The sequence below is a fragment of the Pseudophryne corroboree genome, chromosome 7 (assembly GCF_028390025.1).
Source record: "Pseudophryne corroboree isolate aPseCor3 chromosome 7, aPseCor3.hap2, whole genome shotgun sequence".
Lineage (NCBI taxonomy): Eukaryota > Metazoa > Chordata > Amphibia > Anura > Myobatrachidae > Pseudophryne > Pseudophryne corroboree.
Genome location: NC_086450.1, coordinates 305408426 through 305422542, shown reverse-complemented (window position 1 = coordinate 305422542; position 14117 = coordinate 305408426). Strand labels below are relative to the sequence as shown.

The 14117-nt window shown below is 43.7% G+C and overlaps 1 protein-coding gene across 8 annotated transcripts in view; it reads right to left on the bottom strand.

Moving 5' to 3' along the window:
- METTL22 (methyltransferase 22, Kin17 lysine) overlaps window positions 1-14117 on the bottom strand; it is a 748727-nt gene that overhangs the window by 314202 nt on the left and 420408 nt on the right. For all 8 annotated transcript variants that reach the window (XM_063934257.1, XM_063934253.1, XM_063934254.1 and 5 more), the window contains one exon: window positions 4093-4143. In XM_063934257.1, the coding sequence (XP_063790327.1) occupies window positions 4093-4143 (51 nt within the window). The remainder of the gene's footprint in view (window positions 1-4092; window positions 4144-14117) is intronic.

Sequence of the window (14117 nt, the reverse complement as noted above, 5' to 3'; positions counted from 1 at the left end):
GTAGCTTATGCATATCAGCAAGAGCCTCCCTACGTGGGAGTGAGTAAGTATTGCTTACGCACAAAGGGGGTCATTCCGAGTTGATCGCTCGCTAGCAGTTTTTAGCAGCCGTGCAAACGCTAAGCCGCCGCCCTCTGGGAGTGTATCTTAGCTTAGCAGAAGTACGAACTAATGCATCGCAGAGCAGCTACAAAAAAATATTGTGCAGTTTTTCTGAGTAGCTCCAGACCTACTCAGCGCTTGCGATCACTTCAGACTGTTCAGTTCCGGAATTGACGTCACAAACACTCCCTGCGTTGACCCAGCCACTCCTGCGTTTTTCCTGGCACGCCTGCGTTTTTTCAAACACTCCCTGAAAACGGCCAGTTGACACCCAGAAACGCTCACTTTATGTAAAAAAACAATCTGCGGCGGACATTGCGATTAAAAAGCTTCGCTAGACCTTGTGTGAAACTACATCGACTGTTGTGAAAGTCCGTCGTGCGTGTGCAATGCACCGCATGCGCAGAAGTGCCGCTTTTCAACTTAATCGCTGCGCTGCAAACATTTTTATCTAGCGATCAACTTGGAATGACCCCCAGAATCCTCAGGTCTGCTCAGGCTTTGGCTAAATAAAGGCTTTTGTTTTATTTTTCATCTTGGAGCACAAATACTGACTTTCCTTTGATTCTATGGCCTGTTCTGAGAGTTGAACACTTTCTAAACTTATAAGTAAAAACAGATTATGTGTATAAAGGCGCTGTGCTACAAAATATTCTGAAATTACTATAAACATGTGAAAACAATCATTTTACAAAACCTTAGTATAAACTCAAAAATTGTGAGTCCTTCACTGCCAGTGACTGTGGCGATAGTTTCCCTTTTATCAGTCAGAACTTCTTTATCATAGCAGAAGTCAGTCATTTAGGCTAGAGTGTCAATTATCCTTAAAGTCCTCCAATCAAAATGGTAATCACCCATCATGTGACAAAGCAGCTGATATCATTATGACATTCTCACAAATAGCAGCTAAACTATATAATAAGAAGAGCCCTCTTGTAGCCAGGTAACTGACGAACATACGGCAAACCAACCAATAGAGGCAAGTATTGGGTGGGACGTTCCAACTACGTTGATGGCAATTTATGCTCATGTTTAAGCACTAATATGGAATGCACCAGGCGATCTACTTTCTGGAAATTACATCTTTAGCCAATAAAAGAATACTGGTGTGGAAAGCAATTATGCGCTTGACATCAGGAGGGGTAAATGATTAGTTTTTATAACAACTTAAAAAAAAAACTGTATATAATATATCTTTGAGACGGCCCTGGTTGCTACAATACAGGGGACAAAAATTGTGTAGGGATTCCCTGTCTTTTAACAACCAGCACCGCGCTTTTGGACCAGTCCTTGTTCCAAAAATACAGGAGGAAAAAGATGGAAGGGGACCCTGTATTTTTGGAACCCGCACTGGGCTCCACTAGCCAGGGAGATAATGCCGCAACCGGGGGACACTTTTATACAAGTCCCTGCAACTACAGTATCAGCCCCCAAGTAGTCACCCTTGGCCGGGGTTTCCTCGGGGAGTGGGGACCCCTCCAATAAAGGGGTCCCCCATTCCAGGCACCCAAGGGTGGTGCTGATTCTAAATATGACATCAGTTTTACTAGATTGTCTGTAATTTTTTAGCTAAACCAATGAGAAACAAGAAAAACACAATAGACAACAATGCCCAACTGTCACCTGACAGTGGCCGATAATTTATATATATTGAGGGGGAATATTCTAGAATGATCACGGAATGAACACCTAGAATATTTGAATGCCTCATCTTTATGAATATTCACGTAGATTCCCATAAGCACGCGTTATGGTTAAGTTCCCTATTAACTGAGAATATCTATTATCTCAAGAACTAGAGCCAATTTAAAAAAAAAAATACTTTCATTTTTGAATTCAGCAACTCCAAAATGCCCTAAATACCTTCAACTATCATTGGCAACTAAACTATTTTTTTTGGTTGGATGTGTAAAAAGTGATAGTTGTGAGATGTAATCCATTTAGTGTTTATTAAAAAAAAATGTGTATCAGAAAGGGAAAATGTGCCAAATACTGTAAACAACTGCGGATATCAGACGACACCTCAGAATTTTATAACCTGTGTAAAAATCACTTAGCTTTTATTTGGTCACAGAACCCCATGCAACTTCTAATTTCCAAGTAATTTATAACAGAGAATTAATTTTCCCATATATTAATTCATAGTTAATGACCAGTTGAGCACATGAATAACAAACAGCACATCAATGCATGAGATTAGACTGTTATGTTTTGTGAAGCAGGACATTAAATTAGGTCTGATGAAGAAATTGGAAGCAAAAAGTACATTGTCACATTGCTTATTTCTAATAAAATTACATGTGCACAGTTTGAGCTAATGTTAGGACATGTAATTGCTCCCAATTTTGATAGGAATAGCTGATAATACACAGGGCCTGGTTCATGTTTGTAATCAAAGCAAAAAAGTAAGCAACTGTGCAAAACCATGCTGGGGCAGATGTAACATGCAGGGAGATTTAGATTATGGTGGGGTGTGTTTAACTTGAAATGTATATTGCAGTGTAAAAATAAAGCTATCTAACATTTGTGGGCTACATGCAAAAGCAGCCAGTATCTACCCTGCAGATGAAAAATATAAATGTATTTGCTCCCTTTGCACGGCAACATGGGTTGTTCCAGACACAAAGGGCCTAATTTATGTTTGTAAGTAATACACACAAAAAAAAGTAGCAAATGGGCAAAACCATTTTACATTGTAGGTTGGGCAGATGTAACATGTGCAGAGTGATTTAGAGTTGGATGGGTTATTTTGTAACTGTGCAGGCTCAATACTAGCTGCTTTTACACATAGCCCCCAAATGTTAGACAGCTTATTTTTATATTGCAATTTAGATTTCAGTTTGAACACACCCCACCCATATCTAATAGTGGGTACACACTAAGCCATTTTCTAAACAATATCGCACATTTTTTTCCTGCTGAGCAATATTGTTTGCAATATCGCCCAGTGTGTATGCTGCTGCGATGGCCAATGTGCGCTCCCGGGGGTCGTTAATGACCCCCTGCTGTCGCCAGTACATGCAGCATAATCTGACTATATCGTCAGATGATCCATGTTCGGGCCAGTCGCGTCATGACATCACTGTGGTATCGCTTCGATATCGCATAGTGTGTATACACTATGGTGGTCATTCCGAGTTGTTCTCTAGCTGTTTTCGGTCGCTGCGCAGCGATCAGGCAAAAAAACCCCCGGCATTTCTGCGCACACGCGACGTACTTTCACAACGGCCATTGCAGTTTCACACAAGGTCTAGCGACGCTTTTCAATCGCACTGCTGGCCGCAGAGTGATTGACAGGAAGTGGGTGTTTCTGGGAGGTAACTGACCGTTTTCGGGGAGTGTGTGTAAAAATGCAGGCGTGTCAGATAAAAATGCAGGAGTGGCTGGGGAAACGTAGGCGTTGCTGGGCGAATGCAGGGCGTGTTCGTGACGTCAAAACAGGAACCAAATAGTCTTCAGTGATCGCAAGCTAGGAGTAGGTGTGGAGCTACTCTGCAGTTGCACAAAATTATTTTGTAGCCGCTGTGCGATCCTTTCGTTCGCACTTCTGCTAAGCTAAGATACACTCCCAGAGGGCGGCGGCATAGCATTTGCACGGCTGCTAAAAGCAGCTAGCGAGCGAACTCGGAATGAGGGCCAATGTCGGCGGCCTGGCCCTGGAGGGGAAAAACGATGCAATATCGCTCATAGAGCGTATTGCATAGTCTCTCTGCACGTTACATCTGCTCCACCTACACTGCAACATGGTTTTGTCCAGTTGTTGCTTTTTGCTTTACTTACAAACATGAATCAGGGCCACAGTATGGCAGTAATGTATTTGAATGACATCATGTAATAGTACTCATTTAAGAAACAGGGACAGAATCTGACTGACAATTAATTACATGAAATCTTCATGCACTAATTAAAGGTTAGCTTACATGGAAACAGATTTATTCAACAATAATAAAAAACATGCATCATGCTAATTTAAACAATATAATTAATTACCTTTACAAAATTGGTTAAGCCAGTCTAGTTCTCTCACTTTTACTTGTCCTCCTATTTCAAAATATAAATGAAAGGATAATATTACATTAGTATGTGTGTGGAATTAACAGGTGAGGCATGTATAAAGACAACAGACATGTCAATAGTCATGTCCAATAGGAGGGATCTTCGTGTTTCATCTGCAACTTTGTACCAGTTCTTTTGCAACAAAATTGAGGAAAAAATAGCACAATGAAAGAAAAACATCTATGGGTGTATGAGGATGTATCTGTGTGCAATACATTCTCCAAAGAAACACAATAACTTCTCTGCAAAGATCTGCAGACTACAGAATACCATTTATCACACAAAGTTATCTGCTATTGCCCAGTCACAAATCAGTTATACCCTATTATATTACACCTTGGAAAGAGCTTTATAATTTATTTAACAAACACCATTGGCTAAATGTAAAAGCCTCTGACTTCCGGAGGTGCGAACATTTTGTGCAAACCTGCCTTTTTCTTTTAAAGCAGCAATCATTTACAAGGCAAAACCAACTTGCCTTGTACTGTAAATGATTGCTGCTTTAAAAACAAAAAGGCACAAAGTTTCCGCCCCTTCAGAACTTGGAGGCTATTACATTAAGCCACATGTGAGCAGCGGAATACTGTATGCAGAATGCAAACCTACAGCATCTCCACTAAGCTGTGCTTTGTGCCCCTGTCTGTCTGCTAATGTAAGTCCCTCCTTTCTAAAATGCCAATTTAACTGGTAGTCTATATATAATCTCAAATCCACATATTATACATTAATGCTATTGTGATTATAGCCAGGAATATTGTGACTGACAAATTCCGTGTGAATCAAGACTACTAATAGACAAGAGAAGTCAACACAATATGTATATTAGGCTGCTAAACTAATGGCATATAAATGTTGCACTGATTTGTTTAATGGAAAGCACTTGATAAAACATGCCTATAATTATATGCATTTGCCTCTGTGTATGGTTTCATTGTAGACCTTACTTGTTCCAATTTGCCACCTTCAAAACACAGTAAGACGGGTTAAAAAAAGGTAAATTCATGTTTATGAGAATTCTAAAATGCAAAATAAAAAATATATATGGTGCAATATGCAGGGCCGGATTAAGGGCCTCATGGGCCTGGGGCTGAAAATATATAAAAGTAAAAATAAACACCATCATTTTGTATGGAAAATCTCAACGCAATTTTAAATTTAATACTGGTCACCATCATGCTGTCATGATGATGGGCCTATTTTTATATGGAGGCCTGGAGCTGTAGCTCCATCCGCCCCATAGTTAATCTGGCCCTGGCAATATGCACTTAAACCATAAAATAAATAACAAGGCTGCCACCTAAGGTGATATACAGTGCCTTGCTGAAGTATTCACCCCCTTGGCTGTTTTTACCTATTTTGTTACATTACAACCAGTAATGTATTATTTTTTTAAATCTGAAGTTTATGTGATGAATATGCACGAAATAGTCTAAGTTGGTGAAGTGAAATGAGAAAAATTGATATAAAAAATAATTTTTATAAAAATTTTTTGAAAATTTCCATGTGCATATGTATTCACCCCCTTTGGTATTAAGCCCATCAAAAGTTCTGGTGCAGCCAATTACCTCCAGAAGCCACATAATTAGTGAAATGAAGTCCACCTGTGTGCAATCTAAGTGCCACATGATCTGTCAGTATAAACACACCTTTTCTGAAAGGCCCCAGAGGCTGCAACATCACTAAGCAAGAGGCATCACACCATGAAGACCAAGGAGTTCACCAAACACGTCAGGGACAAAGTTTTGAAAAGTACAAGTCAGGGTTGGGTTATAAAAAAATATCCAAATATTTGATGATCCTCTGGAGCACCATCAAATCCATCATCTTCAAATGGAAAGAACATGGTACCACAACAAACCTACCAAGAGAGGGCTGGCCACCAAAACTTACAGACCGGGCAAGGGGGGCTTTAATCAGAGAGGCAGCACAGAGACCAAAGGTAACCCTGAAGGAGCTGCAGAGTTCCACAGCAGAGACTGGTGTATCTGCGCATGTGACCACAATAAGCCGTACACTCCATAGAGCTGGGCTTTATGGAAGAGTGGTCAGAAAAAAGCCATTACTTAGTGTTAAAATAAGAAGGCACGTTTTGAGTTCTGGTCAGATGAGACTAAGACTGAACTTTTCGGCCACCAAGGAAAACACTATGTCTGGCGCAAACCCAACACATCCCATCACCCCAAGAACACCATCCCTATAGTAAAACATGGTGGTGGCAGCATCATGCTGTGGGGATGTTTTTCAGCAGCAGGGACTGGGAAACCGTTTCAAGTCGAGGGAAAGATGGATGATGCTAAATACAGGGATATTCTTGAGCAAAACCTGTTTCAGTCTGCCTGTGATTTGAGACTGGGATGGAGGTTCGCCTTCCAGCAGGACAATGACCCGAAGCATACTGCTAAAGCAACACTCGAGTGATTTAAGGGGAAACATTTAAATGTGTTGGAATGGACTAGTCAAAGCCCAGATCTCAATCCAATTGAGAATCTGTGGTCAAACTTGCAGATTGCTGTTCACAAGCGGAAACCATCCAACATGAAGGAGCTGGAGCAGTTTTGCCTTGAGTAATGGGCAAAAATCCCAGTGGCAAGATGTGGCAAGCTCATAGAGACTTATCCAAAGCAACTTGCAGCTGTAATTGCCACAAAAGGTGGCTCTACAAAGTACAGACTTTAGGGGGGTGAATAGTTATGCACGCTGAAGTTTTCTGTTATTTTGTACTATTTGTTGTTTGCTTCACCAAAAAAAAAAAAAGTTGTAGGCATGTGCTGTGAATGAAATGATGCAAACCTTCAACAATCCATTTTAATTCCAGGTTGTGAGGCAACAAAACATGAAAAATGCAAAGGGGTGTGAATAATTTAGCAAGGCACTGTATGCAGGACCAGAATTATAGGCAAAAATAAAGCTGATAAAAAGTTATTATACTGTATGATGAGAGAACAAACACAAAATGTAAAATAGCATTCAAGTGTATATAAAAAAAGATTATCTTCTATAACTAAAAATGTATCTAAAGATGTCCCCAAAATTGTAAAATAATAATAATAATATATTAACAAATTATATAAATAATAGCTAATCAAGTTTAAATAGCTAATGTTTCCACAATTTGATAAACAAAAAGAAAATCAACCATTTTAGGCTAGGGCCACACATAGCGGCCAAGCGGGTCCCGTTGGAGGGAGGTTTTGTGTGCACACGGATCCTGTTCTGCGGAATGCCGCAGATCAGGATCCGGCTAGTGACATACGGGACTTCAATAGAACACAGTGCGGCACAGCAACACTGTGTGAACACATACATTTAAATGTATGTGTTCACATTGAAATCACGCCATCCTGTCATCCAGCCCATCCGCAGCATGCGGGACTGCCGCATATGTGTGGGCGCCTGCATAGAAGACAATGTGCAGTCGCCTTCCGGCCATGCGGGTCCTGGAGAAAGGGACCCGCTTGGCCGCTATGTGTGGCCCTAGACCTAAGGAAATTCTTTGTAAAAAAACAACAACCCCGCCCCCTCCCCCACATACACACTTTACACAGATAAAAAAAATTTTTTTTTAAATTGTATAAAGCTACTTGCAGGATTTCACAGCTGCCATTATGCCACGTGGAAGAGGGGCGAGGCATGGCTGATAAGCAACAGAGAGCCCAGCAGGGCAAACTGTGGGTGATCTTGTTAGGATCATAGTCTGAGTAACCATGGATTGCCGCCCTCCACTGCCATGTACTTATGGAACTTTGGCTGCAAAAAGATTGCTTTCCAGCAGCCATAGGTGGCCTCCTTCAAGAGCCTGGCCGACAGGAAGAGTTAACAGAAAGGATCAGCTCCCAGCAGCCGATACAGGCTATTCTGACACAGTTGCATCAGATGTGGCCATGTCACAGAAAACCAATTAATTCATGATTAAAATATATTTTTTAACTGAATAGCTGAGTGCGCTTTTTATTACTGGTCATGGTACGTTTAGTGGTTGCTCCCAAAATAGGATTTTAATACCCACCGGTAAATCCTTTTCTCTTAGTCTGTAGAGGATGCTGGGGATGCTTCAAGAACCATGGGGTATAGATGGGATCCGCAGGAGACATGGGCACTTTAAGACTTAAAAGGGGTGTGAACTGGCTTCTCCCTCTATGCCCCTCCTCCAGACTCCAGTTATAGAAACTGTACCCAGGGAGACGGACATTTCGAGGAAAAGGATTTATTTAATTTTTAAACTTAGGTGAGATACATACCAGATCACACCTCAAACACGCTGTACAACATGGCATTCAACAACAACACATGCAACGGCATGACTAACATCAGCCACAGACGGACTGAACTCAACACAGCATGTGTGTAACCATAACCAATAACTACAGATACTGCCCGCACTGGGACGGGCGCCCAGCATCCTCTACGGACTAAGAGAAAAGGATTTACCGGTAGGTATTCAAATCCTATTTTCTCATACGTCCTAGAGGATGCTGGGGATGCTTTAAGAAACATGGGGTTTATACCAAACCTCTAGAACGGGCGGGAGAGTGCGGATGACTCTGCAGCACCGATTGACCAAACAGGTCCTCCTCAGCCAGGGTATCAAACTTGTAAAACTTTGAAAAGGTGTTTGATCCCGACCAAGTAGCAGCTCGGCAAAGCTGTAATGCCGAGACCCCTCGGGCAGCCGCCCAGGATGAGCCCACCTCTCTGGTAGAATGGGCCTTCACTGATTTCAGTAATGGCAATCCCGCCGTAGAATGAGCCTGCTGAATCGTATTACAGATCCAGCGTGCAATAGTCTGTTTGGAAGCAGGAGCCCCAATCTTGTTGGGAGCCCACAGGACAAACAGAGCCTCTGTTTTCCTAATCTGAGCCATTCTGGCGACATAGATTTTCAAAGCTCTGACCACATCGAGAGACTTTGATTCCCCCAAGGCGTCAGTAGCCACTGGCACCACAATAGGCTGGTTTACGTGAAATGATGAAACCACTTTTGGCAGAAATTGCTGACGAGTTCTCAACTCCGCTCTATCTGCATGGAAGATTAAATAGGGGCTTTTGTGAGACAAAGCCTCCAATTCAGATACCCGCCTTGCGGGTGCCAAGGCCAACAGCATGACTACTTTCCAAGAAAGGAATTTTAACTCAACCTTACGTAAAGGTTCAAACCAATGAGATTGCAGGAACTGCAACACCACATTAAGATCCCATGGTGCCACGGGGGGCACAAAGGGAGGTTGGATGTGCAGCACACCTCTCACGAAGGTCTGAACTTCTGGAAGGGAGGCCAATTCTTTCTGAAAGAAAATTGATAAGGCCGAAATTTGTACTTTAATGGAGCCTAACTTTAGGCCCGCATCCACACCTGCTTGCAAAAAATGGAGCAAACGCCCCAGCTGAAATTCTTCCGTAGGAGCCTTCTTAGATTCACACCAAGACACATATTTCCTCCAAATACGGTGGTAATGCTTCGCCATTACTGCTATTCTAGCCTGAAGTAGTGTGGGAATGACTTCACTGGGAATACCCTTTCGGGCTAGGATTTGGCGTTCAACCACCATGCCGTCAAACGCAGCCGCGGTAAGTCTTGATACACGCACGGTCCTTGCTGTAACAGGTCCTCTTGTAGAGGAAGAGGCCAGGGATCTTCTATTAGTAATTCTTGAAGATCCGGATACCAGGCCCTCCTTGGCCAGTCTGGAACAATGAGTATCGCCTGAACCCTTGTTCTTCTTATGATCTTTATCACCTTTGTAATGAGTGGAAGTGGAGGGAACACATAGACCGACTGAAACACCCATGGTGTCACCAGGGCGTCCACCGCTATTGCTTGAGGGTCCCTCGACCTGGAACAATATCTCTGAAGTTTCTTGAGGCGAGACGCCATCATGTCTATTTGAGGAATTCCCCAACGACTTGTCACTTCTGCAAAGACCTCTTGATGAAGACCCCACTCTCCTGGATGGAGATCGTGTCTGCTGAGGAAGTCTGCCTCCCAGTTGTCCACTCCTGGAATGAAGACTGCTGACAGAGCGCTTGCATGTTTCTCAGCCCAGCGAAGAACTTTTATGGCCTCCGCCATCGCCGCTCTGCTCTTTGTTCCGCACTGGCGGTTTATGTACGCCACTGCTGTTATGTTGTCTGACTGAATCAAGACGGGCAGACCGCGAAGAAGATGTTCCACTTGAAGAAGGCCGTTGTAAATGGCCCTTAATTCCAGAATGTTTATGTGTAGACAAGCTCCCTGGCTTGACCATTTTCCCTGGAAATTTTTCCCCTGTGTGACTGCTCCCCAGCCTTGGAGACTTGCATCTGTGGTCACCAGGATCCAATCCTGAATCCCGAACCTGCGTCCCTCTAGGAGGTGAGAACTGTGCAGCCACCACAGGAGAGAGATTCTGGTCCTGGAAGATAGGATTATTTTCCGGTGCATGTACAGGTGAGACCCGGACCACTTGTCCAACAGGTCCCACTGAAACACTCTGGCATGGAACCTGCCAAACTGAATGGTCTCGTAGGCCGCCACCATCTTCCCCAGCAACCGAGTGCATTGAAGAATCAACACTCTTGCCGGTTTCAGAATCTGTTTTACCATGTTCTGTATTTCCAGAGCCTTTTCCACTGGAAGAAAAACTCTCTGTAATTCTGTATCCAGTATCATACCCAAGAATGACAGCCGTGTTGTCGGAACCAACTGTGACTTTGGCAAGTTTAGGAGCCAACAATGTTGTTGCAGAATTGTCAGGGAGAGCGTAACATTTTTCAGTAATTGCTCCTTGGATCTCGCCTTTATCAGGAGATCGTCCAAGTACGGGATAATTGTGATTCCCTGCTTGCGCAGGAGAACCATAATTTACGCCATAACCTTGGTGAAAATCCTCGGAGCCGTGGACAGACCAAACGGCAACATCTGAAATTGGTAATGACAATCCTGAACAGCAAACCTCAGATAAGCCTGATGTGGAGGATATATGGGAACGTGTAAGTAGGCATCCTTTATGTCGACCGACACCATAAAATCCCCCTCCTCCAGACTGGAGATCACTGCTTGGAGAGATTCCATCTTGAATTTGAATTTTTTTAGATAGAAATTGAGAGATTTTAGGTTCAGAATCGGCCTGACTGAGCCATCTGGCTTCGGGACCACGAACAGGCTCGAATAAAAGCCCTCCCCCTGTTGTGACGGGGGTACCGTGACAATGACTTGATTTTGACACAGCTTTAGTATTGCAGCGCATACTACCTCCCTTTCTGGAAGAGAAGCTGGCAAGGCCGATTTGAAAAATCGGTGAGGGGGCATGTCTTGAAACTCCAATTTGTACCCTTGGGCTACTATTTCTAATACCCAAGGATCTAGGGCCGAGCGAACCCAGACCTGACTGAAGAGTTGGAGACGTGCCCCCACCGGTGCGGACTCCCGCAGAGGATCCCCAGCGTCATGCGGTGGATTTGGTAAAAGCCGGGGAGGACTTCTGCTCTTGGGAACCACGGTTTTTTGATTTTCACAGAGAAACATGTTAAGGACATCTCACGCTGCTGTTTTTCCCTGAGATCTACACAAACACAGCACCACAGTCCGGACTCCAGCACACGGCAAACTGCCTGAATTCTGCAACTACGAACGGTGCCCTCCCTTCCCGGTGTACTGAATAGAACACCGCCGCTCCCACCAACCACAACGGATTCCGCATGCTGACAGCCAGCCTCACATGAGACTCTAAGGAATAAGTGGTGAGCACAAAATTGTTTGGCGGACGGGGCAGATAGTAGCATAGCGCCCATCGTTTATACAGCTGAACATTCACCATCTAGTGAACACCATTCACATTCCCTAAAACAAATTGGGAGTTTATAATTTGCTTTGGAGCGAACCAGCCACACTGGTCTTTTGGATGTGGACATCTGTGCAATATACAATTGGGATACAGTATATGGCAGCGTGTAAATAATATCAGCAGTGAGAATAATTATTTTATGAAAATATGCATTGCATTTTTTATGCTTTTATTTTATGTGATTGAATAAAATGTTTATATAGTAATGATCGGTATCTAGCGCTCTCTTGTGATATTGCATGTTTCACAATTACTTTGTATCTATTTGAGTATCGCAGAATACTCATGTGGGAGCAGCTATAAGCATATAGATATCAGTATATCAATTCCATTATATAAATTGGGTGACCAACAGCTTTATTTTGTGCCTTATATCAGAGCGCCTGATTTGATAATTTTAGGAGTCATAATTATCAAGCACTATAGTGTAATATACTGCCCAGACCTGTTAGCGCTTGTAATATCAATAAAATAGCACCAAATCAACTGAATCAACTGTGCCCCCCCCCCCCTCCCATTTTGCACCCTGTTACTTGTACAGCAGTGTGGGAGGCCAGGCTCAGCATCTCTGCAGATGTGAAGAGAAAATGGCGCTGGTTAGAGCTGTGAGGGCTAAGCCATGCCCCCTTAATGGCGTGCTTCAGTCCCGCTTATTTTTATATATTTATACTGGTGGGGTTCTGTATTTAGTGCCCAGGAACTGTATACTCTTATGCCAGTTGCTATTGAGGTTTTATGCTGCCCAGGGCGCCGCCCCTGCGCCCTGCAGTGCCGCTTTGTATGTGGGAGCATGGCGCGCAGCGCGCCCGCTGCGCGGTACCTCAAAGCCGTCACTGAAATCTTCTGATCTTCTACTCACCCGGCTTCTGACTTTTGGCTCTGCAAGGGGGGTGATGGCGCGGCTCCGGGAACGAGCATCTAGGCGTACCTAGCGATCAGACCCTCTGGAGCTAATGGTGTCCAGTAGCCTAAGAAACAGAGCCTTGAAACTCACAGAAGTAGGTCTGCTTCTCTACCCTCAGTCCCACGATGCAGGGAGCCTGTTGCCAGCAGGATTCCCTGAAAATAATAAACCCAACATAAAGTCTTTTTTCTGAGAAACTCTGGAGAGCTCCTCAGTCTGTATCCAGTCTCACTGGGCACATCATCTAACTGGAGTCTGGGGGAGGGGCATAGAGGGAGGAGCCAGTTCACACCCCTTTTAAGTCTTAAAGTGCTCATGTCTCCTGCGGATCCCATCTATACTCCATGGTTCTTGAAGCATCCCCAGCATCCTCTAGGACGTATGAGAAATAATATGGATGAATGATGAGCACCCCAGAGAGCTGACAATACAATATTACCACATACCTCCCAACTGTCCTGAATACAGCGGGACAGTCCCGCTAATTGGACACTGTCCCGCTGTCCCTGCTGCGGGTCGCAGTGTCCAGCGGGAGGGGGTTCAGATTGGGAGAGTCAGTGATCACTGCTGCTCTGCAAAGCAGCCGGTGATCACTAAATAGATTCCGTGCGCATGTGCACGGCATCTTTCAGTGCAGGGAGGGTTAGCTGGGGGCTGCCCAGCTGCTCAGGGAGCGCTAAGCACGCCCTCAAAATGTCAAAAATGGGGTTCGCTGCGCGAACCCACACCCCTCCATCTGAGGCCCGTCCCACTCATCCCGAGGCCCCCCCTTTTTGGCCACAACAGCGCCTCGGGTGCAGCAGGTCCCAATCCAGGATGAACAAAAGTAGGGAGGTACAGTTTGTTACCATTTAATATTGATCTATATTTATAATTTCAAAAACATAGACTTCCAATAGGATTCCAAACAGTCGCTCCTGTACAAAAGCCTAATATGTACCGCATTTTAGGTGTGGCTTTGAGGAAGCTTTCTCTGCATGAATGTCTGGTTTTCCTCCTGTGCATTGTGATGTAGTGCTATGATAAGCTTAACTGTTAGGTGCTTATTTTATATTTTACTAAATAAAAAGTGAAAACTCTATACCATGGAAGCATACCCTGTTTTTATTTTATAGTATAATTATATGCCATGGAATCAAGGAATATGAAGGGAAAACTGCAGACAATGCATTAGTCTTATGGGCATATTAATTAGTTTTTGCTTTCAATGTGCAGTGCCATCTGCCCAAATATCA